The sequence below is a fragment of the Mirounga angustirostris genome, unplaced genomic scaffold, assembly GCF_029215605.1.
Source record: "Mirounga angustirostris isolate CCGP_5_RB_7025 unplaced genomic scaffold, mMirAng1.0.hap1 SCAF_5, whole genome shotgun sequence".
Lineage (NCBI taxonomy): Eukaryota > Metazoa > Chordata > Mammalia > Carnivora > Phocidae > Mirounga > Mirounga angustirostris.
In genome coordinates, this window is record NW_026991713.1 from 72,587,775 (window position 1) to 72,614,863 (window position 27,089).

The 27,089-nt window shown below is 37.3% G+C and overlaps 1 protein-coding gene across 7 annotated transcripts in view; it reads left to right on the forward strand.

Moving 5' to 3' along the window:
• The window catches only part of KIF21A (kinesin family member 21A), a 150,299-nt gene that overhangs the window by 48,446 nt on the left and 74,764 nt on the right, over positions 1–27,089 (forward strand). For all 7 annotated transcript variants that reach the window (XM_045873629.3, XM_054507103.2, XM_064591396.1 and 4 more), the window contains exons 2-3: positions 25,736–25,958; positions 26,094–26,276. In XM_045873629.3, the coding sequence (XP_045729585.1) occupies positions 25,736–25,958; positions 26,094–26,276 (406 nt within the window). The remainder of the gene's footprint in view (positions 1–25,735; positions 25,959–26,093; positions 26,277–27,089) is intronic.

A 27,089-nucleotide genomic window follows, 5' to 3' on the forward strand; every position in this document is an offset into this window, starting at 1 on the left:
CGCTTTTTTTTTTATTAATATATATATTTTTTATTCTTATGTTAATCCCCATACATTACATCATTAGTTCTAGATGAAGTGTTCCATGATTCATTGTTTGTGCATAACACCCAGTGCTCCATGCAGAATGTGCCCTCCTCAATACCCACCACCAGGCTAACCCATCCTCCCACCCCCCTTGCCTCTGCGCTTTGATTAGCCTCTGAATGGTGAAATGAAAAAAGATGAAACCAAGCATTCAGAATGAGGAGGCAAGGAGGACTAACGGATTTCCTGCAGATTTGTTACATACTGTAACTACTCCCATGCTGGAATACGCCGGAACGGATCTGGCTGACTACAATACTGAATCCAAGCGGTGATGCTTGTACTGCTGTGCTGGGCTCCGTGTTAACACATTGAAAGCTCAGCCACTTCTGTATTTCCTTGTTTTTCATTGATAAAGTTGAATGGTATACTGGGAGGATTAAATGAGATTATATGAAATAGCATGAAAACTCCGTGCAGTGCTGGGCACATTGGAAATGCTCAACCTGTATCAGTTCCCTTTCTCTTTATTCCACCGTAAGCACAGTGATAGTTAAAATGCTGTGTGTCTTCTCTCATTCCTTTGGGGAAAGTATCAAAAAGATGCCTCCATTAGTTTAATGCTGCCTATCTTAGCCTGTGTTTCCTAGACAACAGAGCCTGAGGCAAAGTCTAGGAGTTCATGCTTTACCAGGAGTACAGTCCCAGGACAGCAAATGTGAGGAGAAAAAAAAAAAAAAAAAAAATGAAGCAAGGAGGAGAATACAGGATGGCAAATAAAAAGTGCACATTATTCAGTTGTAAATACAGTCATGTCACCAGGTTGGTTTGTCTCTGGATTAGCCATATGGAAACACTCATTTCAGAACAGTCTTTTGGAGAGAGGAACAGAGAATAATTTATCTGTTTCTTCTTCCTGTTTTTTGTCTTTCTTTCTTTCTTTTTTTTTTTTTTTAAGATTTTATTTATTTATTTGAGCCAGAGAGAATGAGAGAGAGAGAGAACACATGAGAGGGGGGAGGGTCAGAGGGAGAAGCAGGCTCCCTGCCGAGCAGGGAGCCCGATGCGGGACTCGATCCAGGGACTCGATCCAGGGACTCCAGGATCATGACCTGAGCTAAAGGCAGTCGCTTAACCAACTGAGCCACCCAGGCGCCCCTGTTTTTTGTCTTTCATTGGTCAGCATTTGCCCCCTGCCCTACTGGGTTTCTGTTCTTCAGCCCTCTGGGCAGCTGCTAGGAAGCCAGATACGTGAAAAGCATTATGTGAACTATGAAACATTAAACGCGTATACATTACTCTTTTAACTGTTTTTCTTCTTGGACATTCAAGAGACAAATCAGTATGAATATCATACATATACATATATTTACTGGATAAATATTAACTAAATATTGAGTAAATTAATATTAACCTGTATGATAGATTTTTTTCATGTGAAGTTATTTTTTTTTTAGTTTGAAGAAAACAAATGCATGAAGTCTCAATTCTAACCAACTCTAAAACACATATGCAGTAATGTAAAATTTACATATTAAGAAATGCCATCTTAATGAATTAGTTTAAAAATTCCCAAATGTTATAATTTAATGCATTCTTACTGTGTTTACAAATTTCCATTAGAGAATGCATTTCATTTCAGTGAGGTTTCAGTATATTTAGAGTTTTCCTAATTTAAAAATATAAGTGGTAATTTAGCAATGTATTTTAACTACTATGATTATTTTGTAGCAAATGGTTTTACAAAACACACAGTTACCATAGTCCCAATCTAAATTAGTCAGCAGTTTAGTTGGAATAGGATAAGGTATCTCTACACCTAGCTATACATTAAATTGAAAAGTTCCTTGTCTGGGCGCCTGGGTGGCTCAGTTGGTTAAGCGACTGCCTTCGGCTCAGGTCATGATCCTGGAGTCCCTGGATCAAGTCCCGCATCGGGCTCCCTGCTCAGCAGGGAGCCTGCTTCTCCCTCTGACCCTCCCCCCTCTCATGTGCTCTCTGTCTCTCTCATTCTCTCTGTCTCAAATAAATAAATAAAATCTTTAAAAAAAAAAAGAAAAGTTCCTTGTCATAGTTTTATAAGCATGTGTAAGTTAGGGTACAGGCTTGACTGCTATAACAGAGATCCAAAACATTAGTTGTTTAAATAAGATAGGAATTATTATGCTAGTTCAGGGTTAACAAGGACTCTGCACAGTGTTGAGGATCCAGGCTTCTTCTATCTTTTCACTTTGTTGTCTCGAGCATATTGATCTCATGCCTATGGATGGAAACCACAATGTTTATATCCCAGGAAGAAGCAGAAGAGAGAGGACATACTCCTTTCATTAAGGGACTGACCTGGCAGTAGCACTTATCAGTTTTTTTTTTTTTGTTTTTTTGTTTTTTGCATTTTTTAGTTAGAACTCAGTCATATCACCATATGTAGTAACAAAGGGGACTAGGAAATGTAGGATGCCATATACTCCAGCTAAAATTCCTATTGCTATGGAAAAAGGAAAACATGGATTTTTGGGAGATTAGCTAATAGTTTCTGCCACATGCACTCTCTCTCCCAACCATGAAAAATGTCCACTTCCTCTCCAAGTGTCATCCATCTCAGAGTTTATTGTACCTGGGTGATGTGAAGTCAGTCTTTTCTCTCAAGCTCTCCTATTATTTCTTGGGGTTGGCGCGTGTGATCTGAAAGCTAGTTTATCTATCATCTGCTCACTGCCCAAATGCACATCTAACATACAATGGTAAAGTCAAGGCAGGGTAATGCATCCACAAGATAGTGGTGGAGAAGCAGGATAAGACACTCCATTTGGAAAAGAGGAAGATTGGAAACCCAATAGTCACTCAGCAACAGTCAAATCCTGTGTGTAGGAATCATGAAGATTTTTATCCTGGTAGTAGAAAAAGTTCTTTGTTAGTTGTCCTGGCAAGCTTGTCCCCCTGCCCTTGGGGAGGAAGTCACTTATTCTCCAAGGTTTCTGGCTTTGTCCTTTGAGAGATTCTTTATTGTTTGTTATTCTTCATGGCCAGAGCTAAAGCGGGCATTGAAAAGTATATCCTTTGCTTGGGGATGGATAGCTTTCCAAGCTGGCTTCCTGCTGGTGCAGGTAAAGGATCCCAAAAGGTTGTCTTTGGGTTGAGCAATTATAGGCTTTTACAGTCCAAGTGTTTATGTGTGTGTAATAGATACCCTCAAAAACGTATTGGATTTTCTGTCTATTTGCACTGATTAGTTCCAAGTGGAAGTAACCATATCCAAACATTAATCAAGACATAATTGTGTACATTTGATCTGTTTGTTAGTTTGTTTCCTAGCTAAGAATACTGGATTTTAATTGTTGGCTTTTGTGTTCTGTAAATCCTGCAGTTTCTAAATCAAAGACAGCTACCTTAAGGCTTAGTAAGAAAGTAGTATCCTTAGTATCTTCTTGATTGCTATGCTGCCTCTCATTGTCTGGCTGCAAACTCTTGAGTCCTAGGCTTATATCAGCTTAGGCTGTATCTTCTAAAACTCATGTTTTACCTGATTTTATTTGGAATATAAAAGAATTTGGCTCTTAAGCCTAGGAAGCCCCACTTTACTAGACACTCAGTCAATTTAGATTTCAAGCTACAGGTGGTATGAACTTTGTTCTGGAGAGCTGAATTGCCTTCCACCTGTGCTTCATACTGTGACACTCTGTTGTTTAGGCTGAGCTTATATCTCTTAAATGATTTTTTTGAAAGCAGTAAGAAATAGTGCTTATTAGCATTCTTACTTTTTCCAGTCACTTCATTCAAGCTAGAGACTTGGTTAGTATTTTTTTTTTTTTTACAGATTTATTTATTTATTATTTTAAAGAGAGAGAGTGGGAGGAGGGGCAAAGGAAGAAGGAGAGAGAGAATCTCAAGCAGACACCCTGCTGAGTACAGAGCCTGATGCGGAACTTGATCCCAAGACCCCGTGATCATGACCTGAGCCAAAACCAAGAATCACACACTCAACCGACTGAGCCACCCAGGCACCCCTTGGTTAGTACTTTTAAGGTACTAACCTTGAAGGTGGCAGTTCGATTAAATGTTTTGCTGTGGCATAGCAAGAGTTAGCTCCTTTTCTTCTTGCTATCTGTTTCCTTACCATCTGCTGTTCAGCCTCTAAGTTGGTACTGTATACCACAGGTTCTGCTAGAGTGGACATCAAGTTCTACATTAGTTAGGACATGGGTTCAGGTGCTCTAACAAAGACCCTGAATCAAGCGGTTAATCAAAAGAGAGGTTACTTTTTGTCCACATTACAGCCTAGGCATAAGCAGACCAAAGCTAAGTTCTATTGTGTTGGGAATCCAGGATTCTTCTATTTTGTCCTCCACCATCCTTTGAGTGCCCTTGTCCACATGATGCAAGATGGTGCACCACCACCACTTATGCATTCTAGCCAGTGAGAAGGGAAGGAAAAAAGGGAAGGCCCATCTCTTCCATTTAAGACCCTATTGTTCACATTAACCAGAACTTACAGCCACATCTAGCTGCAAGGATGCTTAAAATGTGCAGAGTATCCAGATAAAAATTTCATTAACAATAAAACAGTTCACTAATAAGGAAAAAAGGGGGAGAATAGATATTGGATTGCTGTTAGCAGTTTATGCCACAAAACATAGACTGCACATTTGGATCTTAAAGAACAAGTTAGAAGAACAAAACCCAAACCAAACAAAAACCAAAAGCCTTTATCACTGTATCAAAAATTAATAGTTGGATAGGGTAATTACAAAGTATAGTACCCTATGCATCAGTACCTGACTGCGTGATATATAAATTTAACTGCCTTTATAACAAGTTAGTCTGCAGTTTGCCTTCCAGAGGCTACAATGGATATGCCCATGTGCATTACATTTGAGACTGTGTGCTTAAAAATTTATTTCTTCACCTGGGAGTTTTTTCCCCCCTCATTAATACTTGATGAGGTGTATGAAGCACAGAGTAGACCTAAAGTAGCATTGAGCGTCAAGCAGTTCCATCAAGGTTCCCCTAACTGCAGAGAGAGAAAATGTGTCATATATTTTCAAATGGAAGATTTCTTTGAGGGAGGCCTCAAGTTTTATGTACAAAATTAGTATAAATATTATATTTTATTCCATTTCATATGCAAATTCTAGAAGTATGCTTGTTTTTCATATAAAAATGTTTTTAAGTTACTTACTAAGTTTACCAAAGATAAAGTTGACGCTTCAGGAAGATTGCACAGTATTTTTTCTGTCTTTTATATTGATGCATACCTCTGGGGTGTGCATGAACTAGTTGAAGACTTGGGTAGTTGTGTCATAAAACTCACACTTAATACTTTATTTACATTCATTGGCAATCAGTGATGAAATTTAAAAAAAAAAAATAGGGCTACTGGTACCAGTCATTTTCATGGCTACCTCCTTCCTTGTGCCGTCTTCCCTTCCCTAAATTCCCAGTGGTTGTCTCCTCAGCCTTCTGCTTTCACATAACTGATTCCTCATTCTTCAGATCTCTAACCAAATGTCTCATTTTCTGAGCAGGAACTTTCTTGACCATGGCAGACAGACTCTAAGGTGACACCGAGTGATCCTTGCCTCCTGATGTTCATGTCTTTCTGTAATCCCTTCTGCTTTAGTTCAGGCAGCTCCTGTGATTTGCTTCTAAGCAGTGGAATTTGGCAAGAGTGATGGGATGTCACTCTCATGACTGCATTATGTTATGTGAGATTTGGTTTTCGCAGACTGGAGTGAGAAAATCTCTTGGTGGTTTTGAAGCAATAAGCTGTCATGTTGTGAGAAGACCACTTGGGTAGGAACTAAGGGTGGAATGTAGGAGCTGAGAGCTGGTCATCTGCTAACAAGAAAACAAGAACCTCAGTCCTACAATTGTAAGCAACTGAATTCTGCCAAAAAACATCAATGAGCTTGGAAGAGGATCCTGAATTCCAGCTGAGAACATTGACCAGCTGATGGCTTGATTTCAGCTTGGTGAGACTGAGCAGAGGCAGCAGCTTGGACTTCTGAATGACAGAAACTGTGAGATAATAAATGTGTATCATCTTAAGTCCTTAAATTTATAGTAATTTGTTACATAGCAATAGAAAATGAAATCTAGATGTTCAGAGTCCTGTGTTGCTTGAGGAAAGAAAAATTCACATTCCACATCCTACCTCCCGTCCTGATGGGCATGACTATCAGTGTTTGGGGCAGATTTGTCAAAGATAGTGGAGGGGGGAATGCAGTCCAGAATCAAATTTATAATCTTGGACTTCTGTGAGCTGAAAGCTGTCTGAGATCATCCCATTAACCACTGATTGCAGTACTGTAGTGTGAAGCTATTTGACTTTGCGATGTCTAGAGACCTAAGTTACTAGGAATGGCACTTTAATAGAATTGTGTTGTATCTCTACAGTAATACGAGATGGCTCTTTGGAAATAATAGATCTAATAATCATTATTAGGATTTATTTTAAGGGAGAAACACTCTATTAGTAGAAAAGCATATGTTTCTTTGGTTCATTCATTTTACATTTCTTTTTCAGCAAAACCCTACCTACTCAAGAGACCCCTTAAATATTGTATTCTCCCTCCCTGTCATGATTACTCTTTCTTCCCTTTTCTAACTTGGGGTGATGTCTTCTACCTATTTTACTATAAGGCTTTGAAAATAGTCCTGCATCAGCATCACTTATAGCTTATTAGAAGTAGTTTCATCTCTCACCCACACTTTAAACATCAAAATCTGTATTTTTATAAGTTCTCCATGTAATTCATGTATAAAAGTTTGAGAAGTTATGCTGTAAGTCTCTTATGGTATTTAATAGTATATCATGTTGAATTAGTTATTTTTGTATTTGCCTCATTTCTTTTTTTTTTTTTTTAAGATTTTATTTATTTATTTGACAGGGAGAGACACAGCAAGAGAGGAAACACAAGCAGGGGGAGTGGGAGACGGAGAAGCAGGCTTCCCGCTGAGCAGGGAGCCCAATGTGGGGCTGGATCCCAGGACCCTGGGATCATGACCTGAGCCGAAGGCAGACACTTAATGACTGAGCCACCCAGGCGCCCCTGTATTTGCCTCATTTCTTGCATTAGGTGATAAAATCCCAGGTGTCAGAAACCAAGTTTATTCATCTTTATTTCTCCTGCAGTGCCTAGCATGTATCTTACATATAGAGGTATAGAAAATAATTTATACAATAAATTATGTTGAATCAACTCTAGGAGGCTTTCTGTTTTATGGAAACGTTTAATTCTTATTGTTAGCTTCACATTATCTGTTATTCAGGACATCATTTTGTTGATAAAATTGGAGTCTCCTAATCTACTTACAGATATTAGACCTTTGCAGAGAGGGGAAATCTAATGGTTTAGAGAGCTCCATTGTGGTTCAAAAATCTCTAATGACATTTTTATTCAATTTCTAACATTCAGATTGTTTCCTCAGGATGCAAAACATGGTTCCCAGCTCTTTTAGTATCCATGCTAATGGATGAGATTTAACTATTTTCTCTGATCTTCAATTCAGGAAGAGGATTAAGTGCATTCTGTGCATTCATCAAAGATACTTTGTTCTCTAATGTATCTCTAGTATATTCATGGCCTAAAATGTCTAGAGAAAGCCAGCGTTCCTAGATACCTGCTCTTGCCCACTTGCCAGAGATCTTTTCACTTCCCTCTAATCTCTTCTATGCCCTCTCAATTTTTTCCCATAAAAAAAAAAAATAAAGGTAATAGATAAACTGGTGAAAACTGTATGGGGAATGGTATTTGCATGCTTCATTGCTGATACTTCATGAAAAAATATAAAGTTCTATGAATGATATTCAGCTGGCTTTCTAAAAGAATCTGTAAAAAGCGAAGCGAATGTATGGAATTTAACTATTAGAAAGATAATTTCATTGATAGGTAATTTCATTCCACATACTAATGTATGGTGTGTGTGTGTGTGTGTGTGTGTGTGTGTTTAGAAAACTATGGTTTGTTAACTGTTTATTTTTGGGAGCTGCTAAAATTACTTTATTTTTTTTTATTTTAATTAAAAAATTTTAGAAATTTAAAAAAATCTTTAAATTTTTATTTTTAAAATTTTATTTTTTAAAAGTAATTAATTTTACTTAAAAAAACCCAAAAACATCTATTTACATCCTGAGTCCCAGTGAAACTCCTTCATGGTCAGTCCTGCCTCATAGCACTTAGTGAACATGATAGTTGAAGCCTTTAGAGTTATTTTGTAGAGTGAATCCGGTATTTTATTCTGTTTAGGCTGCTATAACTAGATACTGCAGACTGGGTGCCTTAAACAACAGATGCTTATTGCCCATAGTTCTGGAGGCTGGAAAGCCCAAGAACAAGGTGCTGGTGAAAGTCCCACTTCCTGGCTTTCAGATCACCATCTTTTCTGTGCCTTCACATGGTCAGGAAAGAGAAAGAGAGAGAGTTTTGTTCTGTCTTCCTCTTCTTATGAAGGACACTAATCCCATTGTGGGAGCTCCACCTTCAGACCTCATTAAACTTAATTACTTCCCAAGGGCCCCACTTCCAAATGCCATCATATTAGGGGGTAGGGCTTTGACATATGAATTTTGGGGAGGACACCATTCAGTCTATAGGTACAGTATGAAAACAGTTTTAAAAATCTAAGGCTGCTGAATCTGGTAAAAATTTCTCTTTGGAGTGTAATCTTTTTCTTAATTACAAGGTAAATGGAAGTTTAGAGACATTGGTAGACTTGCCCTCTCGAGCATGACTCCTGTTTTTATTTTATTGGCAATCAGATTGCCTGTGATAGCTCTTAGAATCATCACAATATGAAGTTTTTAGAATTTTAGAGCTGGTGCTTAAGGGAACTTTAGGATTATATAGTTTATCTCTCACTATATGCAGGAATTTCCTCTATAACAATGGTTTTCAAACATTTTTGAACTCACAATTACCTCTTTCTTTATAAAATAAAATCTTATAAATAAGGAGCTAAATCTGCCATCTTTTAAAGAGAATGATGAAAGAAAAAGTTCTTCACCCTATACCCATACACCAACTTGAAGTACCCTCAGGCAGAGGAACTGAAAACCAAGAAAGGCAATTTATTAGGAAGTTGGATGACAAAGCTGAACTTAATATATTAGAGACAAACTCCGAATACATAATTTTAAAAGGCAGTTGCTTCTGAGTAGTTACAACAAACAATGGACACCTTGAAACTGCTTACTTCCAGTGATGTGGGGGCTTTGTTTTCATAGGCCTATTCTCAGAGGAACCCTGGAGTTCATGGAGGAGCCTTAGGGGCTGCTGTGGGTGGGGAGCCTGGTGGTGAGGAATCCCTGGGGTACCTCTAGTAGGAGTGACTTCATTTTTATATGTTTTGCATATTGGGCTTTAAGACTGAAATTGTGTTTGGGAAAAAAGTAGGTGGTAGGAGGAATGGCATTATTATGTGTGTGTATGAGAACCCTAGGGTGAGAGGGTCTACTTCCAAATAAAATATAAATATCACTGCTCATCATTGCTCCCAAAGTTGGGTGCTAGGTTAGCATTATGTTAGAATCATTTGGAAATTTAATTAAAAATATAGATTCTGGGTTCCCCACGTTTGGAAATTCTGATTCAATAGCTCTTGGGTGGGACTTACAATATGAATTAAAAACATAACAAAATAAATAAACACACTGAAACATACCAGGTGATTCTCCCATGAACCAGGCTTGAGAACCTGTACAACCTTGTCTGTTGTCAGTAGGCATTGTGGGTACCTCCCTACCTCCTAAGGCAGTCCATCTGTTTTTTGATGAATTAATGGTTAAAAAGACCTTTCCTCGGGCGCCTGGGTGGCTCAGTTGGTTGAGTGACTGCCTTCGGCTCAGGTCATGATCCTGGAGTCCCTGGATCGAGTCCCGCATTGGGGTCCCTGCTTGGCAAGGAGCCTGCTTCTCCCTCTAACCCTCCCCCCTCTCATGTACTCTCTCTCTCTCTCTCTCATTCTCTCATTCTCGCTCTCTCAAATAAATAAATCTTAAAAAAAAAAAAAAAAGACCTTTCCCCATGTTAAGGCCAAGTGTACATCTCTGTAATTTGGCTGAATTCCCTGCTATGAGTGTACTGTGACTAGGCTGATCATAAATCTCAGTTTTCCTAGTACAGTCCTAATATATGACTATTGTCCTACTATAATTATTAATAGTACTCCTTTCACTTTCAAAAGTATCCTGGTTTGGACAATAAAATTTTATGGTTACCTTAACTATGACTTATGTTTTTAGGACTAGACTGTTTATATCAAGTTAAAGGCCATATACTAGTTTTGCTGTAACAAACTACCACAAATTTAGTGGCTGAAAAAAACACCAGCATGGGGCGCTTGGCTCGCTCATTTGGTGAAGCATGCAACTCTTGATCTCAGGGTTGTGAGTTTAAGCCCCATGTTGGGTGTAGCGATTACTTAAAAATAAAATCTTAAAAAACCCCACAAATATATTACCTTATAGTTCTGGAGGTCAAAAGTCCTCAAATGATTTAGTAGGACTACATTCCTCCTAAAGGCTCAAGGGGAGAATATGCTTTTCCTAGTGTCTACAAGTTGCTTACATTCTTTGGCTTTTTGCCCCTTGCTTCTTGTTCAACACCAGCAATGACTGGTCAAGTATTTCCCACATGGCATCATTTTGACATTCCCCTGCTGTAGCAAATCACCCTTTTTATGCCTCTTATAAGGGCACTTGTGATTATATCGGGCCACCTCGATAATCCAGGATTATCTCAAAATCCTTAATTTAATTGCATCTCTAGTCTCTTTTACCATGTAAGTTTCTGGGAATTTGGACCATTATTCATCCTGCCATAGGGCATAACCTATTCTCTTTCCCTGTTATAGTTGGTGCTTATAAGTAGCAAAGGGCACTACCAGAAGAAAAGTGTCCCAATTTCATAGTAGAAAATATAAACAGAAAGAGAATTGTGGGAACTCAGGTTAACTATCATCTAAGAAGCATAGAGAGGGGAGGTGGGTGGGGGGACGGGGTAACTGGGTGATGGGCATTAAGGGGGGAACTTGAAGAAATGAGTGCTAGGTGTTATATGCAACTGATGAATCACTAAATTCTACCTGTGAAGCTAATAATATACTATATGATAATTAAATAGAATTTAAATAAAAAAGAAAAAAAGAAGCATAGAGAATATAAAGTCCTTATTGTAACTATTGTCTTGTAATTGCTTCTGAATTGAAGGTCAGAGAATATTATACTTGGAAGGAAACCATGTTTCTATTCGGAGTTATTTTTCCTTATACTTATCAGCATTTATTTTTATTTTAAGACAGGAAATACGGGATATTGTCAAGCATTTGATTCAGGGATTCTGAAGTAAAAAAATTAAGCTTAAAGAAACATAGTTGGAGATTTGTAACTTAGAAATGGGATGAGTTCGTTTTTTTCCCAAAAGGGCAGATAGATTAATGGTATCATGAATGAGATTTCTTTGACTTATTTATTACTATCATTGTAATATGCCAGATGTCACCCATCTGACTATTCTGAGTTTAAAATTAGCATAAGCAGTAGTTTTAATGATTATGATCCTAAAGCAATATAATTTAGTGTAGGAAAGAGTATAAGGTATCCTTCTATATTAGTGTTCTGTTGCTATATAACAAATTATTACAGATTTGGCAACTTAAAATAACATATGTTTATTATATCTCAGTTTCCATGGATCAAGATTCTAATCACAGCTTAGCTGGATTCTCTGCTCAGGTCTCATAAGGCTGTAATGAAGGTGTCAGTCAGGGCTGCATTCCTCATTGGGGGCTCATGTCTTCTAAGTTTATTCAGGCTGGGGCAGAATTCAGTTCTTTGTGGTTGTACAACTGAGTCCCATTTTCTTGCTAATTGTTGTCTGGTTGCTCACCTCCCAAAAGCATCATCTCCTAAAAGCATCCTTCTCTGTAGGCAGTTGATGACATGATTATTTGCCTTCTTCTTGTGTTCCAGCAGGAGCCTGTCTCTTTGATGTTTCACCTTTTTTTAAAGGCTCACCTGCCTGATTAGATCAGGCCCACCCAGGATGATTTCTCTTTGATTAACTCCATATCAGTTAGTTAGTAAATAAATTGGAAGTGATAAATCTTCATATTCATAATTTCCATCACACTTAAGGGGCAGGAATTATATATGGATGTGGATCATTGGGGATCATATTAAAATTCTAACTACCACACTTTCTTTACAAAAATATATGTGTTCCTTGTCTTGGCTTTGCCCTGTCACTTTGGATTTATTGGGAGATGACAGAATTATGGCTTATTTTAGGGTTTGTGATAGGACTTTTTATTGATAATAAAAACTGGTATCAACCACTTATGTTCATTAGTTTGGAACCAGAATCTTTTTTTTTTTTTCAAGTAAACTATGCCCCCTTCTCTCGCTCTGTCTCTCTCTGTCAAATAAATAAATAAAATCTTAAAAAAATAAAATAAAAAAAATAAACTATGCCCAACATGGAGCTCGAACTCATGATCCTAAGATCAAGAGTTGCATGCTCTACCAACTATAAGACCGTCAGGCACCCGTAGAACCAGAATCTTAATTTGTACATCATTCAGTTACACTTAATAAAATATTATTTCTATTTCTAAGAAGCAGAGCTGAAGTGACAAGTCTTTTTCCCTTCCACAGAATGATTGTAAACACAAATAATATACACCTTGTATTGAGGATGTATTGCTGTCATTATAGTCATAATACAGTTTTTCTCATGATGAAATAGTTTCGTACACATACAGTATTATCAAGCATAGAAGGAGATCCTCTCTTTTCCCCAGAAACATGTATGGTTTCATTTAGAAAGAACTTTCTAGTAAAATTCTTGAAAATTCTATATATAATTGGGGTGGACTATAATGAGAGAAATAGAAACTTGATGATCTCAGAATGAGAGTTGAAATATTTTCTGGTTATCACAACTCTAAGATTGCTTTTTCTCTTCAGTCTTACCCTCTTGAGTCATCTTCCACCTTTTCAAGTTTCAAAAACAAAACTCAACTGTTAATTAAATCTTTTAAATTGTGAGATTAAATTTAAAAAACTAAGTCTGGGGATGCCTGGGTGGCTTAGTTGGTTGAGTGCCTGCCTTCGGCTCAGGTCATTATCCTGGGATCGGGGCCCTGGGATCGAGTCCTGCATCAGGCTCCTTGCTCAGCGGGGAGCCTGCTTCTCCCTCTGCCTGCTTCTCCGTCTGTCTGCTGCTCCTCCTGCTTGTGCTCTTTTTCTCTCTCTCTGACAAGTAAGTAAATAAATAAATCTTTAAAAAATAAAATAAAAAAACTAATTCTGTAAGATAGCGCTCAAAGATAATTCATAGATAATGCTTTTTAAACTTTGTGTTTATTTACATATTTATTATATATTTAAAATCTATTACATATATCTCAAACCCCAGTTCTTCCTAGGAAAGAGATTGGGTCAGTGACTTACTTGTGAAGGGATGGAGAATTGTAGGGATCTTGACGGCTCTATATTCTAGGTCAATATTGGTGTCAGGACTGGGAGTGAAGGGGATGGTTTCACAGTAGTAGTACTAAAAAAAGGGTTGTTGCCATTTTCAGAGACTAATCCTGATTGGTCAGGATCTTGGCAGGAAACAGATAATACATTCAGACAAAATGATTGAGGAAAGTATGGTAGAGGATGGACTACATTAAGGAGACTCTAAGGGATAAGGCAGTACTCTGATATGAGCAATGGTAGGGGGGGAAACCTACCGATGTAGATGTCCTGATAGGAGTTGTGGCCTTTGGTAAAGGGACATGGCCCACCAACAGGACCTGTCAGGGAAGGAGCCAGGAGAATGAATACCTAGAACTCATTCCCACTGTGCAATGTCTTACTGGCACCTCCCTCTGCTAAGCCCCACTGGAAGCCTAAGGGAAGGGAGCCCATTGTTGTAGCTCATGAATTTCAGTCTCCTAGGGCATAGGGTGTGGTGAAAATGGGTGAAGAATCGAACTACAGGAGAAAAATGAAAAGAATTTTGGCAGAGATCCAATATGGCTTTTGTGTGGCATCTTTCATCTTGCAGAGACTACGGTGTTAATTTTAGAGGATAATATTTTGGTTGGGATGCCTACTTATACGGTGTCATAACATTCATAAAACATAGCTAAATTCTAGGAACTTTTATTATCCTGGTGCTTTCCTCAAAGAATTATGTTACAACCAGGAACAAAGACACTTCATGTATCTTTGCCTATGCTTTGCCTGAACTGACTTTTACTCTCTTCTCTGCCTGGAAAATTCTAATCACCTTTTGAAATCTAGGTCAAATATAATTTCCTGTTGAAGCTTTTCCTGTAACTATCCCATTCTCCTCTGACTACTCTTTATTTCATGTCTCCTTTGTACCTAATATTCCATTGAGCACATACTTAATTTTCTTCTGGCTCTTTGTTTTTTTTTTTTCTCTCTCCCATGGCTACCTTTCTCAAGGTCTTTGTTTTTGTTTTTAAAGTCCTTGCTTTACACACTGTTTGACATTTAGTAGGGACTTGTTGACTCAATGAGGTTTTCTGATGGTCTTGGGTTATAGACATCCACCATGTACAGCCACCAGCAACAACAGGAATTTGATGACCACTTTGGACAATAGGTGGATGTGTCATGTCATGACTTAACGTACCCCTTTTCCTTACTCTCTCAGTTTTTTGGAGTAGAAGTTTTCCTATTTTGGAGAGAGAATCTAAACAAGAAAGCCCAGAGTTTCTAAAAGTATTAATTACAGTGATGTAGAGGATTGGACTTTTCTTTAGATCCAGAATTTGGCTACTTTCTTTTTTTTGGTCTGCCTGTGCGTACTATTTCAATGCAGTTCTCTGAACATCTGGCTGGTACTTAACAGAGAAAGTGGCATATGATGCTTCTCCCTATGAACAGAGAGTATTTTTTTCAGTGTGCTGTATCCTTAGTTGAATCATGGGGATGAAAAAGTATGAGACATGGGTGCCTGGGTGGCTCAGTTGGTTAAGCAACTGCCTTCGGCTCAGGTCATGATCCTGGAGTCCTGGGATTGAGTCCTGCATCGGGCTCCCTGCTCAGCGAGGAGCCTGCTTCTCCCTCTGACCCTCCCCCCTCTCATGTACTCTCTCATTCTCGCTCTCTCAAATAAATAAATAAATCTTAAAAAAAAAAAAAAAGAAAAAAAAAGTATGAGACATGGAAGTTGAAGTCAGAGGAAGTCAGTGTCCCATCATTCTTCGCGCCCCCCCCCTTCTTTCCCTAATTAGCCAGTGTTGAACTGTACTTGAGGGAAATAAACCTTTGTTTTCCTAAGTGGCTTTGCAAGCCAGAGATTGCGTAGGTTAGTCTAGGAATCATAGCACCAAACATTAATACATATCTTATGGTGTTCCCGAGTGAGAATAAACTTGAGTCAGGTGGACCACACAGAGGTGAAGGCCATAGGATACATAGCTAATTATACAGATTAAGATAGGATTTCTGAGTAATTTTTAAAAGTGATTCATCATTAACGGATTAAAATTCATTTTAATCCATTAAATGCAGGGAGCCTGCATTTCCCTCTCCCTCTGCTGATCCCCCTGCTTGTACTCTCTCTTTCTATCAATTAAATAAATAAACTCTTAAAAAAAAAAAAAAAAGATGAACATAGGGGAAGGGAAGGAAAAAGGTACCAGGTACACACTGCCGTCCTTTATTGTTCTTAAGCTTTTTACAGAATTAATCTCTTTAATGGAATTACCGAGGTGTGTTTCTTTCATGAATGTCTTGGAGAAATACATTTCTTCCCATAAATTATAACTGTAATTAAAGATCCATTTCAGGAAGGGGAATTTCTTTTTGTGGACTTATGTTACTTATTATTTATGCCATGCCTGATTTCTTAGGAAAACAATTCAGCAAGGCCACAAATGGTCTACAAGTTCCTATGATGTGTCAGAAACTCTCTTTTAGAACAAAGGATAGAGGGTTAAAGTGGGGTAGATCCTTCCTTAATGTCTGTCTACTAACTGGAATGAACTAGGGGAGGACCAAAAAAGGGCCAGAAACCCTGGTGGCTCATTTGTGGTGGCAATGTGATAGCTGTCCTAATTTTTAAGAAATGGAAGGGAAGAAATTAGTAAGATATAACTAACAGTAAGATGTCAAATTGAACACTAGTAAGTAGCATCCAATATAATGATCATCCAAAACACTGACAAATGAGAAAAAAAAAAAGAGTAAGGGATCTGAACAGGGGACAGATTTATTGGTGTCGTATAAGAAGAACAAAGGTGTTAACAAGGTGCCAAGTAGGCTAATTACAGATAGCTGTAAGTAAAAGAGCTACACAAAGTGGGAATCAGGTCAGATTATTAAGTAAACTGGAGAACTACCACAGTCTTGTGGGGATGAGATCAGAGTAACTCAAGCAAAAAAAGAAGAGACCATTTACAAAGACATTTAGGTAATGGAAAAATTTGTAACATTTTTGAAACTGTGGGTTAGGGACAACAGTGTATTCTAACAGAATGAGGTTAACAATGGCCAAATGCAAAAAGGAAGACATTTGTGTGTTATTTCCTTTCTGTTTATGGGGAAAAATAAAAATATCTTGACCAATTAGGAAAGAAAGGTTTATTTCTTGTGTTGCCTTTAATAAAACAGGGACAGAGGGATAGGAGAAGTGAGGGTATAAGAGAAAGAGTCTGGAAGATACTAAAAACTACATGTGTTTAAAAATTCAGGTTTGGATGGAACTAGAGAGTATTATGCTAAGTGAAATAAGTCAGAGAAGGACAAATACCATATGATTTCACTCATATGTGGAATTTAAGAAACAAAACAGATGAACATAGAGGAGGTGCACCTGGGTGGCTCAGTCAGTTAAGTGTCTGCCTTTGGCTCAGGTCATGATCCCAGGGTCCTAGCACTGAGCCCCACATCGGGCTCTCTGCTCAGCGTGGAGCCTGCATTTCCCTCTCCCTCTGCTGCTCCCACTGCTTGTACTCTCTCTCTGTCAATTAAATAAATAAAATCTTAAAAAAAAAAAAAAAGATGAACATAGGGGAAGGGAAGGAAAAATAAAATAAGATAAAAACAGAGGAAGGCAAACCATAAGAGACTCTTAACTATAGGGAACAAACTGAGGGTTGTTGGAGGGGCAGTGGGTGGGGGGATGAATTAAATGGGTAATGAGCATTGGCGGGGGCACTTGTGATGAGTACTGGGTGTTATATGTGAGTGATGATTCACGAAATTCTACCCCTGAAACTAATACTGCACTGTATGTTAACTAACTTGAATATTTTTTAAAACTAACTTGAATTTAAATAAAGTATTGAAAGAAAAAAATAGAAATATAGGTTTGATTGCCAGCATGTTTGGACTTAGGTTAATGAGTGATGTTAGTGCTACTCTTACAATTTAGGAAAAAAACAAAAACCCTGGTGACTGCACAAGTCCTAGGAGGGTATAAATTATAAAGGCATGTGTTATTTACTTAAATCAGCATCCCTTCAGTAACTACAAATCATTTGTTAGTTATTTGTGAACATTCTTGTCACTAGCATTTAATCAAATTTAATTCAGAATAAGGACAATGTCTGTCATAATGATTTATTTCCCCTTTTTAAAAGAACCTGTTACTCTGGAACTTTGTTCTCTTCCTTTCTGAATGAAATTTCTTTATTGGCTATATGGAGATAGTAAAAATGATGGTAATACTGAAAGGGATAAAAATTCCCATTTTGGTTGCTGTTGTACTCTGTTTTAGTATGAATAGAGGGATAATGAGGCTTGGTTATTGCTATGAAAAGGTTAACTTTAGGATTATGACTTTTCATTGCAAATGGACGTGTAACATTTTTCAGCTTGATGGTCTTTGCATGGCAATATATGTTTGTATATTTATATGTATATGTATACTTACATATCTAGGTAGTGTTCACTGTTCTACTTCTATTCCTCACAAAATAGTTCTACCTTTAGTTGTTCTAAAGACTCAGGTCATCCAAAGGGCGTTTTGAAAAATGTGGCAATAAGAATAAATCATGCATACCATGTTGGAAGGCTCCAGTGGAGTTAAGATGATAAAGGTGCCTTATGAAGGAACTGACTTGGAGAATTTTCAAATGGTGCTGTAGGAACAATAACAATATTGTTATACCTACATAGACTTTCATTGCCACATATTATCTCATTTGTTTAACATTCTGTGATGTGGATATTACAGTCATAATATTACCATTTTATAGGTAAGGAAACTGAGGCTAAGAGGGTGACTTGCCAAACTCCGTAGTTAGTATGTGTTAAGACCTGGGAAAAGTCTGAGATTTTATCCTCTTTACAAATTAACAAGCTCAATTGTTACTGTTTCATGTAGTGGCAGAAGCCACAAGTTTCTTGAGTTAGAGACAAAGCACTGTAAGCTTCATGATGATTTGAACTGCTTCCCAGTTCCCTTCTTCTCCCAACCCATGGAGGCAAAGCAGGTAGGCCTATTAATTATATGGGTGCTGTGCAAGCAGTGGGGCATTGAGAAACACAAAACTTGGGGATTCACTGATTTTATAGTAAACAGAAGCAAGCTAGCTCTTTGTCAGGTAGAAGACATTATCCCTAAAGTTTGCTTGCAGGAAATGCAACTTTGAGAAATGATCCTTAAAAAGAGCAGTCAGGGTCTTGCATTCTTGGCATATCCAGCAGGAATGTGCAGGGATGCTCAAGTCTCAAGGTAGATTGCCTCCTCCAACAGTATGTGGCAGAATTAAACTTTAAAAACTCAATTTTTTTGAGTTTGATGACTAAAACTCTAGCTGAACAAGTAGCAGCTATAAGTCCCCCACTCTCACCCCCATATATTTATCTTTTTATTTTTTGGTCCTATCCAGGACATCTTGAAACTAATGCTCTTGGCTTATTTGATATACTCATTTACTAAAACCAGTTATTGTTACTATGAAGGCAGGTAACAGAAAACAGGGCCCAATTTAGGAAAGTTACTGGTCTCAGTCTCTGAATCTCCCCTAATCTTCACTAGCTACTGCCACTGCAAGGAGCTGTGGTTATGTTTTTATAAATGAAATTCCTTGTTCCTATAGCAGTTACATTTGCTATAAAACTGAACGGAATGATACAAACCATAAAAAAATAAGGGGAAAAAATAAGGAACAAGTGGCGTAACTAATGGTGGGTATAGGAAAAAAATGTTGTTTATTTATAATTCTTTTAAGTCAGGATTTTACTTTCTTAAAGGAATAATTAAAATATAATTTGAAATTAGAAAGGACCTTAGGAATATTAAATTCAGGCTCCCCATCTTATAGATTAGAAAATATAATTAGAAAAATTAGAGACAAAGGATGGTTGAATAATTGTTCAAAATCAGGTTTCTAGTAACAGAATAAAGTGATGGAGCAAAGTTAGATTATTGTGATAATCACATGCCCAGTATTGGAATGCCCCCCCCCCCCTTAACTAGAGCAGTTTATAGGATTCAGTCAGTAAATGTTGAATTACTTTGTTTTATGATTGAATAGGATCTATTCTCTGTTCTCAAAGAATTCATTTGTAGTAGAGCAATAAGAATTCATTTGATGGCTACCATTCTAAAACCATGTACAAATTGGATAAATTAATTCAAGCTTGGGGTGGTCAGGGAAAGCTTTATAAAGGTAGGTCTTGAAAAATTACAAAGAGGTTTCCATGCAGAGAGATGGAGGCTTGGCATTCCAAGCAGAGGGAGAACTGTGTGCATTGGCATGGTGAATGAAAGTATATAAGGTGATCAAGAAATGATCAGTGGTTTGGTGTAGCTGGATGTTACTAGATTTGAAGACAGGGCAAGATGATGCCTAAGGAAAGAATTTCAAGACGAGTCCCTCCCTACCCCCACACACTCATACAAAACTCATGTCACAATAATAACTATGTTTACTGAGTACTTATTTTGTGCTCCATCACTTACTCACATGCAGATGATTTCATCCAGAGACCTCTACCCCCCAGCGGCCCTATGATGTCAGGTAGAATACAGATTAGGAAAATGTTAGATACCATGTTAAATAATTAGGACATTTTGCCGGGGGAAACACTGACATTTTAAGGCTAGTTGGCATATGAAGCATAAAAGAAAAAGATTGGTTCAGAAATCAGAATCAGTTAAAAAAAGTGATGTCACAAAAGCCAACTGCAGATAAAGAATTGAGAAATATGGTATATGAAGGCTAGCAGAATATGACTCCCCCAAATATGCCATTTTGACATAAGGATTATTTTGAGTGGAAGGGAATTTTTTAAAAAGCAGATACAAGGAAAGATCTCTGCCTCTTCCTATTTGTCTAAAAGCAGGACATAAATTTGTAAAGGTGTTTCCCCTCCCCTCTGGACCAAGAAGGACAGAAGTTAGTCACTAGAATGGAAATGGAGGAACCTATATAACAAACTTTACTAACTAGCACTTATCTTCCATTAATTTCTCCTTATGTTTACCTCCCCACTGTTCGCTGTTCTAGAAACTCAGTTCTTTTTCCTTTTGTTAATATGCTATATAAGTCCAAGTACTAATCACCCTTTGAGTTATTCATCACTGAGTATTCCCATATGTATGCATGATATACATGGGAATAAACTTCTGTTTGTTTTTCCTTTGTTAGTCTGTCTTGTCAGTCTAATTTACAGGGCCACAGCCAGTACAACCTAAGAGGATATAGGGAAAAAGTTTTTCCTCCCCTACTAAGTTGTAAATAGGGTCAAATGCTGAAGAGAGGTCAGGTAGGATGAAGACTAAAAAGGGTCCACTTTATTTGGAAATGAAAAGTGCTTCTTTGGTGCCTCTTTCTGAGTGGTTTCAGTGGAGTGTGAGAACAGAAGCTAAGTAACTATATGTCAAGGGAAAGATTTAGATGTAAGAAAATGGAGACAACATTTGTTCATGTATTTTTATCTTAAAACTGAATAATGAACAGCTTGAATCATATTCTGTTTCAAGCCTTTAATCTATACAAGCTAGATACAACAAATTACTTTTCTTTTTTTTTTTTTTTTGGTATGGCTCTTCGTGGGTTCAGACCCACCCATTGGTCAATGGTCCACGAAGGATAAAAAGTCTGTATCTCATGCTAAGAAAAAAAGCACACTCTCTAGCAAAACTGTCACTCTTTTCCATAACAGACTCACCCAGCCTACATTCATTTTCAATGTAACATTTTTTAAAAAAAAAACCTAAATAGAGATCATCTTTGTTAGCAAATTAATATTTTAGGTAGAACTCACATGATTCTTGGCCTTTATCATATAAATATCATTTCTATGAAATATTGGAATATCTTATCCTAAATATTTATGACATAAGTTTTATGCATAAATGTTTTTCTTTAAGAAGCAGTTTCAAGTATATCTATTTACATGATTACACATTTTGAAAAACCTACAAGGCCTTGTTATTATTTCTTAGTATTAATGGTAACCAAAATGTTAACACTGATTCTTTCTTAGTGTTGGGATTAGATGAATATGTTTAATGTTCTTATTTTTACATAAAAATACTAAGAAAGAAGATATTTAAAAATATTTAGAGTCATAAATGTCAGATTCTATTTTTTATTTTTATTTTTTTTTTAGATTCTATTTTTAGTTATTTCCCAGAAGGGCTGATATATTTTGTCTATATATAATTTCAAATTATAGTTTTGAAATTGAGGTTTGTACTGGGTAAATTTCAGATTCTTCACATTATTAAAGCAGTTGAATTGGCTTGGGTTAGAATTTCATGCGTGAATTCTTGGGTATAAATTTAGGGAATTATAGAGTTTAAAATACTAATTTTTGAAGGGGAATTATAAAGGTGAATGAATATATCTCTAGCCTTTGAAATATAGTCAATCTCCAATTATCTGCATGTACAGGAGACCATCTTCTTCTAGGTGGGAGTTTCTCAAACCTGTTGGGAAACTACCATTGCCTGGATCCAGTTGAAAAGAGTTCCGCCCACCTTGCTGGTTTTTAAAGCCACACTCTCTCCCTGCCCGTGCAAATGGGTGGAATTGCACATCATTCATGCTTCAAACACAACCCTCCTTGCCATTAGCAAGGATAATAATCAGATGAATAGAGGTTGGGAGATTAAGTTCTGAATGACATCGGCATTCTAAAATTGGCTGTCATATCTGCAATTCAAATAGCATCTACTTTTTCTTTGTTATGTTAAAATGAAATTAGAAATATCTTAATAGCCAAAGAAGTTAGCCTATGGTTATAATAATTTCCTTAGAATTAATGAGACACTGATTTCAAACAGTAGTCCAGTGCTCATTTTCATTTAGACAGTTTTGAGTTTATTTTTATCCGTTTTATTACATGGGATTTGTTAAGCTTCACAGTGCAGCTCTAAAGAACGGAGAGAGCAGAATCCTGGGGGCATGAGGTAGAGAGAGAAAAGCCTGGGTTCAGATATGACTTTATGTTGGAATGCAAAGAGTTAGCTAGAGCTTTCTGAAGAAGTGAAATCTAAACAGAGACTGAAAACATGAGATGTTCAGGCTGGAAAAGGAATTAGGAATTGAGAGGTTGGGGAAGAGTGTCCAGGGTAAGAGGGCAGTATATTTGAAGGTATAGAGGCTGGAGAGAGCATGGCTTGTTAGTGAAACTGGTTAAAAATAAGCCATCACTACCGCCACCATCAACAACCAAAATTCTTTATTTCAGAGATGAAGCATGGCCAGAGGAGAGCCTGCAGAGGGGTTTAGGGATGTACTGAAGGATTTTAAGCAAGGTAGTTACCTGATCAGTTTCATAGTTTACAAATATCACTGATATTGCAGTGTATGGAACAGATTGGTGGGGGCAAGAATTGACACAGGCAGGCTAGTGAGGAGACTTGGAATAATCCAAGTAACATAATGGTGGTGTTGATGGGGAAGGAAAGAAATTGGTGGGCTCTTGAGCTATTTCAGAGATAATAATAGCTCTTGGAGGTCGATTAAGTAGATGGAATAGGGAAGAGGGAATAATTGAGGTTTACTCTCCTGTTTCTAGCTTGGCAGCAGTCAGGATGGTGATTCTCCCAAGGAGGATGGTGATTTTGTTATGGTTTCCACCCATGATTGGATGAAGTGAGATAGGAAAAAAGGAGTTTGGAAGGAAGAGAATATTAATTTTGAGAAAGACCACTCACTCATCAAGAAAACGTGGAACCAGACAGCCAAAGCTACTACTACCATTAGCTCTTTCTATGGTCCATGGGTGGCTTCTTGTAAGAAACCCTTTGTTTTATTTGTTAGGATATTGTTTTATTTTTATAACAGTATATAAATATTATTTTCCTTTCCCCCTTTTTAAAATATAGTATCCTGCAGTCAAATAGTGTTAGATCTAAAAGGACCTTGGAAATTGTGGTTTCTATCCACAGGTGAGGAAATTGGAGCTCTGAGAGAAGATGCATGATAACTGTGGAGTGACGGAAGTAGTTAAACCCAGGTCTCCTGATGGCCACTCTGTTGCTCTTTCCACAGTACCTAGCCAGCTCCACATTGATTATTGTTTTCCATTAAAACAAATAAGTGAAATTGAAGACTTGATAAAAGAAAGATATTATTATCACAGAGGAAAGAAAAAATTGCATAAATATATTGTTAACACAGTTTTTTGGTAGTATAGAATTCCATTTTAGATAACCAGGGTTGCAGAAATTGAGTCCCTTCTCAGTATTATCTTTCCTATCCTTCCATTGGCCTTCTATCCTGGTGAACCTGAAAGGGTTAAAATCAGGCAATCTGGTCTTAGGTTTGGCTTTATCTCTAATAAATTGATGAACTCATTCCACTTCTATTGACCCCATTAAAAAAATTCAGATCTCAAAAAATAATAATTTGGGACTAGATTCTTTTAAAATCTTTTTTTTGGTCTGTCTTTATCATTTTATGTTTTCTGTCACTGGTTGTCTTTACTTTCTTCCTTAAACTGCTTCTCCTTCTTCATGGCAAATAGGAACCTCTTATTTATTTGTTTGTTTGTTTATTATTATTTTTAAAGATTTTATTTATTTGAGAGAGAGAGAGACAGAGAGAGCACAAGCAGGGGGAGAAGCAGAGGGAGAGGGAGAAGCAGACGCTCCACTGAGCAGGGAGCCCGACATGGAGCTCCATCCCAGGACCTGGAGATCATGACCTGAGCCGAAGGCAGACGCTTAACCAAATGAGCCACCCAGTTGCCCCAAAATAGGAACCTTTTAAAATAGCTAGGTACAGTAAGTCAGTGAGGTGTATGTCCAGGATAGTCCTTTTCTTTTCCTTGAAGATTTTATTTATTTATTTGAGAGAGAGGGAGTGCACATGTGCATGCACAAGTGCAAGCCGGGGAGGGAGGAGGGGCAGAGGGAAAGAATCTCAAGCAGACTCCCCGCCAAATGTGGAGCCCTACAGGGCCACAGGACTTGGCTCAAAGTGGGACTAGATGCAGGGCTTGATCTAAAGACACCAAGATCATGACCTGAGCCGAAATCAAGAGTCAGATGCTTAACCAACTGAGCCACCCAGGCACCCCAGGATACTCTTTTTATAGATTAAATAGAATAGGACCAGATTTTGGTTTGTTCTGTTAGCAACATATCACCATATTTACTGAATGTTGATTCACTGGGTTTTGGAGAGAAAATATTGGAACTTCTATTTGTTTTTATTTTTAATTTCTTTCTTTACAAAATTCTGCTTTTGTGTATGTCATAATACATGACACATCAATAGAGTGCATATCATTTATAATGAATATAATGAATATATATATATACATATATATATATTCCCAAATATATATATATAGTGAGAGTGTGTTTCAAGATGTTAAGCTGACAGGACGCCTGGGTGGCTCAGTTGGTTAAGCGTCTACCTTCAGCTCAGGTCATGATCCCAGGGTCCTGGGATCGAGTCCCACATCGGGCTCCCTGCTCCACAGAAAGCCTGCTTCTCTCTCTCCCACTCCCCCTGCTTGTGTTCTTGCTCTTGCTATCTCTCTGTCAAATAAATAAAATCTTTAAAAATAAAATAAAATCAGGGGCGCCTGGGTGGCTCATTCGTTAAGCGTCTGCCTTCGGCTCAGGTCATGATCCCAGGGTCCTGGGATCGAGCCCTGCATCAGGCTCCCTGCTCCGCGTGAAGCCTGCTTCTCTCTCTCCCACTCCCCCTGCTTGTGTTCCCTCTCTCGCTGTGTCTCTCTCTGTCAAATAAATAAACAAAAAATCTTAAAAAAAAAAAAAAAAGATGTTAAGCTGACAGAAGGATATGGTTAAATAAGTTTGGAAACCACTGGTGAAGAATTTGCAAAAAAGGCAAATCAGGGGCATCAAGATAAATATTATGTTCTTAATTTCTCACTTTTGGCTATTGTCATCCCTGGAAATAAAGAGAAGACTTAAGACAAAAATAACAACAACAAACAGAATTTTGGTGGCAGAATTTATTTTAACTGAGTCTTTAACTTGTTACAGTTGTGGAAAAGCATTCACCCACAAAATTATTTAATTTTAAGGTTAATTTTATTCTTGTTCATGATTTTTTGAGATTGTCAAGTAACTCATACTGAAATTGACCCAGTATAATTTAATTTATTTGAACTTTTCAACTGAAGAGGCAGTAGTAGATTACATTAGTGTTTTTAAAAGATTTGGCTAGGAATTTTTAAGTTGTGTGTCTTTCAGTTTTTTTCCATTCGTTTTATTTTATTTTTTCCAATTATTTCTCACAGAATAAGACCACAGCTTGCCAAAGAGAAGATTGAAGGATGCCATATTTGTACATCTGTCACACCAGGAGAACCTCAGGTCTTCCTAGGGAAAGATAAAGCTTTCACTTTTGATTATGTGTTTGACATTGAATCTCAGCAAGAGCAGATCTACACTCAATGTATAGAAAAACTAATTGAAGGTTGTTTTGAAGGATACAATGCTACTGTTTTTGCCTATGGACAAGTAAGTACCAGATTATTTTCATAGAAGCTGTAACTTTTCAGAAGTGTCAATTCACTTGCACTTTTATTTTTGTTTCTTGAACTTACATTATTAGTATCAAGCATGTATTTTTCTTTGTTCTCTTCTTTTATTCAGACTGGAGCTGGCAAAACATATACAATGGGAACAGGATTTGATGTTAACATCATCGAGGAAGAACAGGGTATTATTTCTCGTGCTGTTAAACACCTTTTCAAGAGTATTGAAGAAAAAAAACACACTGCAATTAAAAATGGGCTTCCTGCTCCAGATTTTAAAGTGAATGCCCAATTCTTAGAGGTAATAGTCTAATTGTGTCATTAGTTTCCTTTATATCTTATCCTTAAGACCATAACTCTTCTGATTTTATACTCCCAGTTTCTAGTATAGTATTTGGCACTTAGTGCTTAATAAATAACATTTGAGTAAATTAATTTTAGGTAATAGGTCATAGTAACAATAGATAATAAGTAATAAATATTCTTATTGGTATTAAAAATTATGAAGACTTGACCGGAGTCCATAGGGTAAAACAATTAATATTGTTTATTTCAGACTCCATCTTATAATTACTGTTGTAGTGTAGACAGGCTCACAAAGATCTGGGAACTCAGCAGCTAAGAAGGAGGGAAGATGTGTGGAATAATAGGATTGAGGCTATAGCACTAATTGGGCTGCAAAAACTGGTATTGCTACAAGGATAGGCCTATGTTTTATGCAATGTCCAAAGGTTGGGGCAGGTTTGGATTAATTTAGGGCAGTTACCAGTCTGGTGGGAGGAACATGACAGTAAGAGGACATCTGGGATTTGAGCAATATTGCAGTTAGGTGGATGGCAACATTATAATTCTGGGTGCTTGGTTCAAAGAGTGTTCTAGTCTAGTTCTAGTCTAGAGTGCCTGAGCTAATCATTTTGATCATTGATGAAATAGTTTGTTCAGCATTATATAGCACAAAATAGAAAACTTAATTCAAATTAACATCAGTTATCTTACTCCTGGTTTTAATGGAAATCCCAATTTAGTAAAAACTAAGAATAATGTAACTATGTACTTCTTACCAAAAGAAAGGTAATTAGTAGTGGAAAAAAAAAGAAACAGTGTTCTTCTGCCT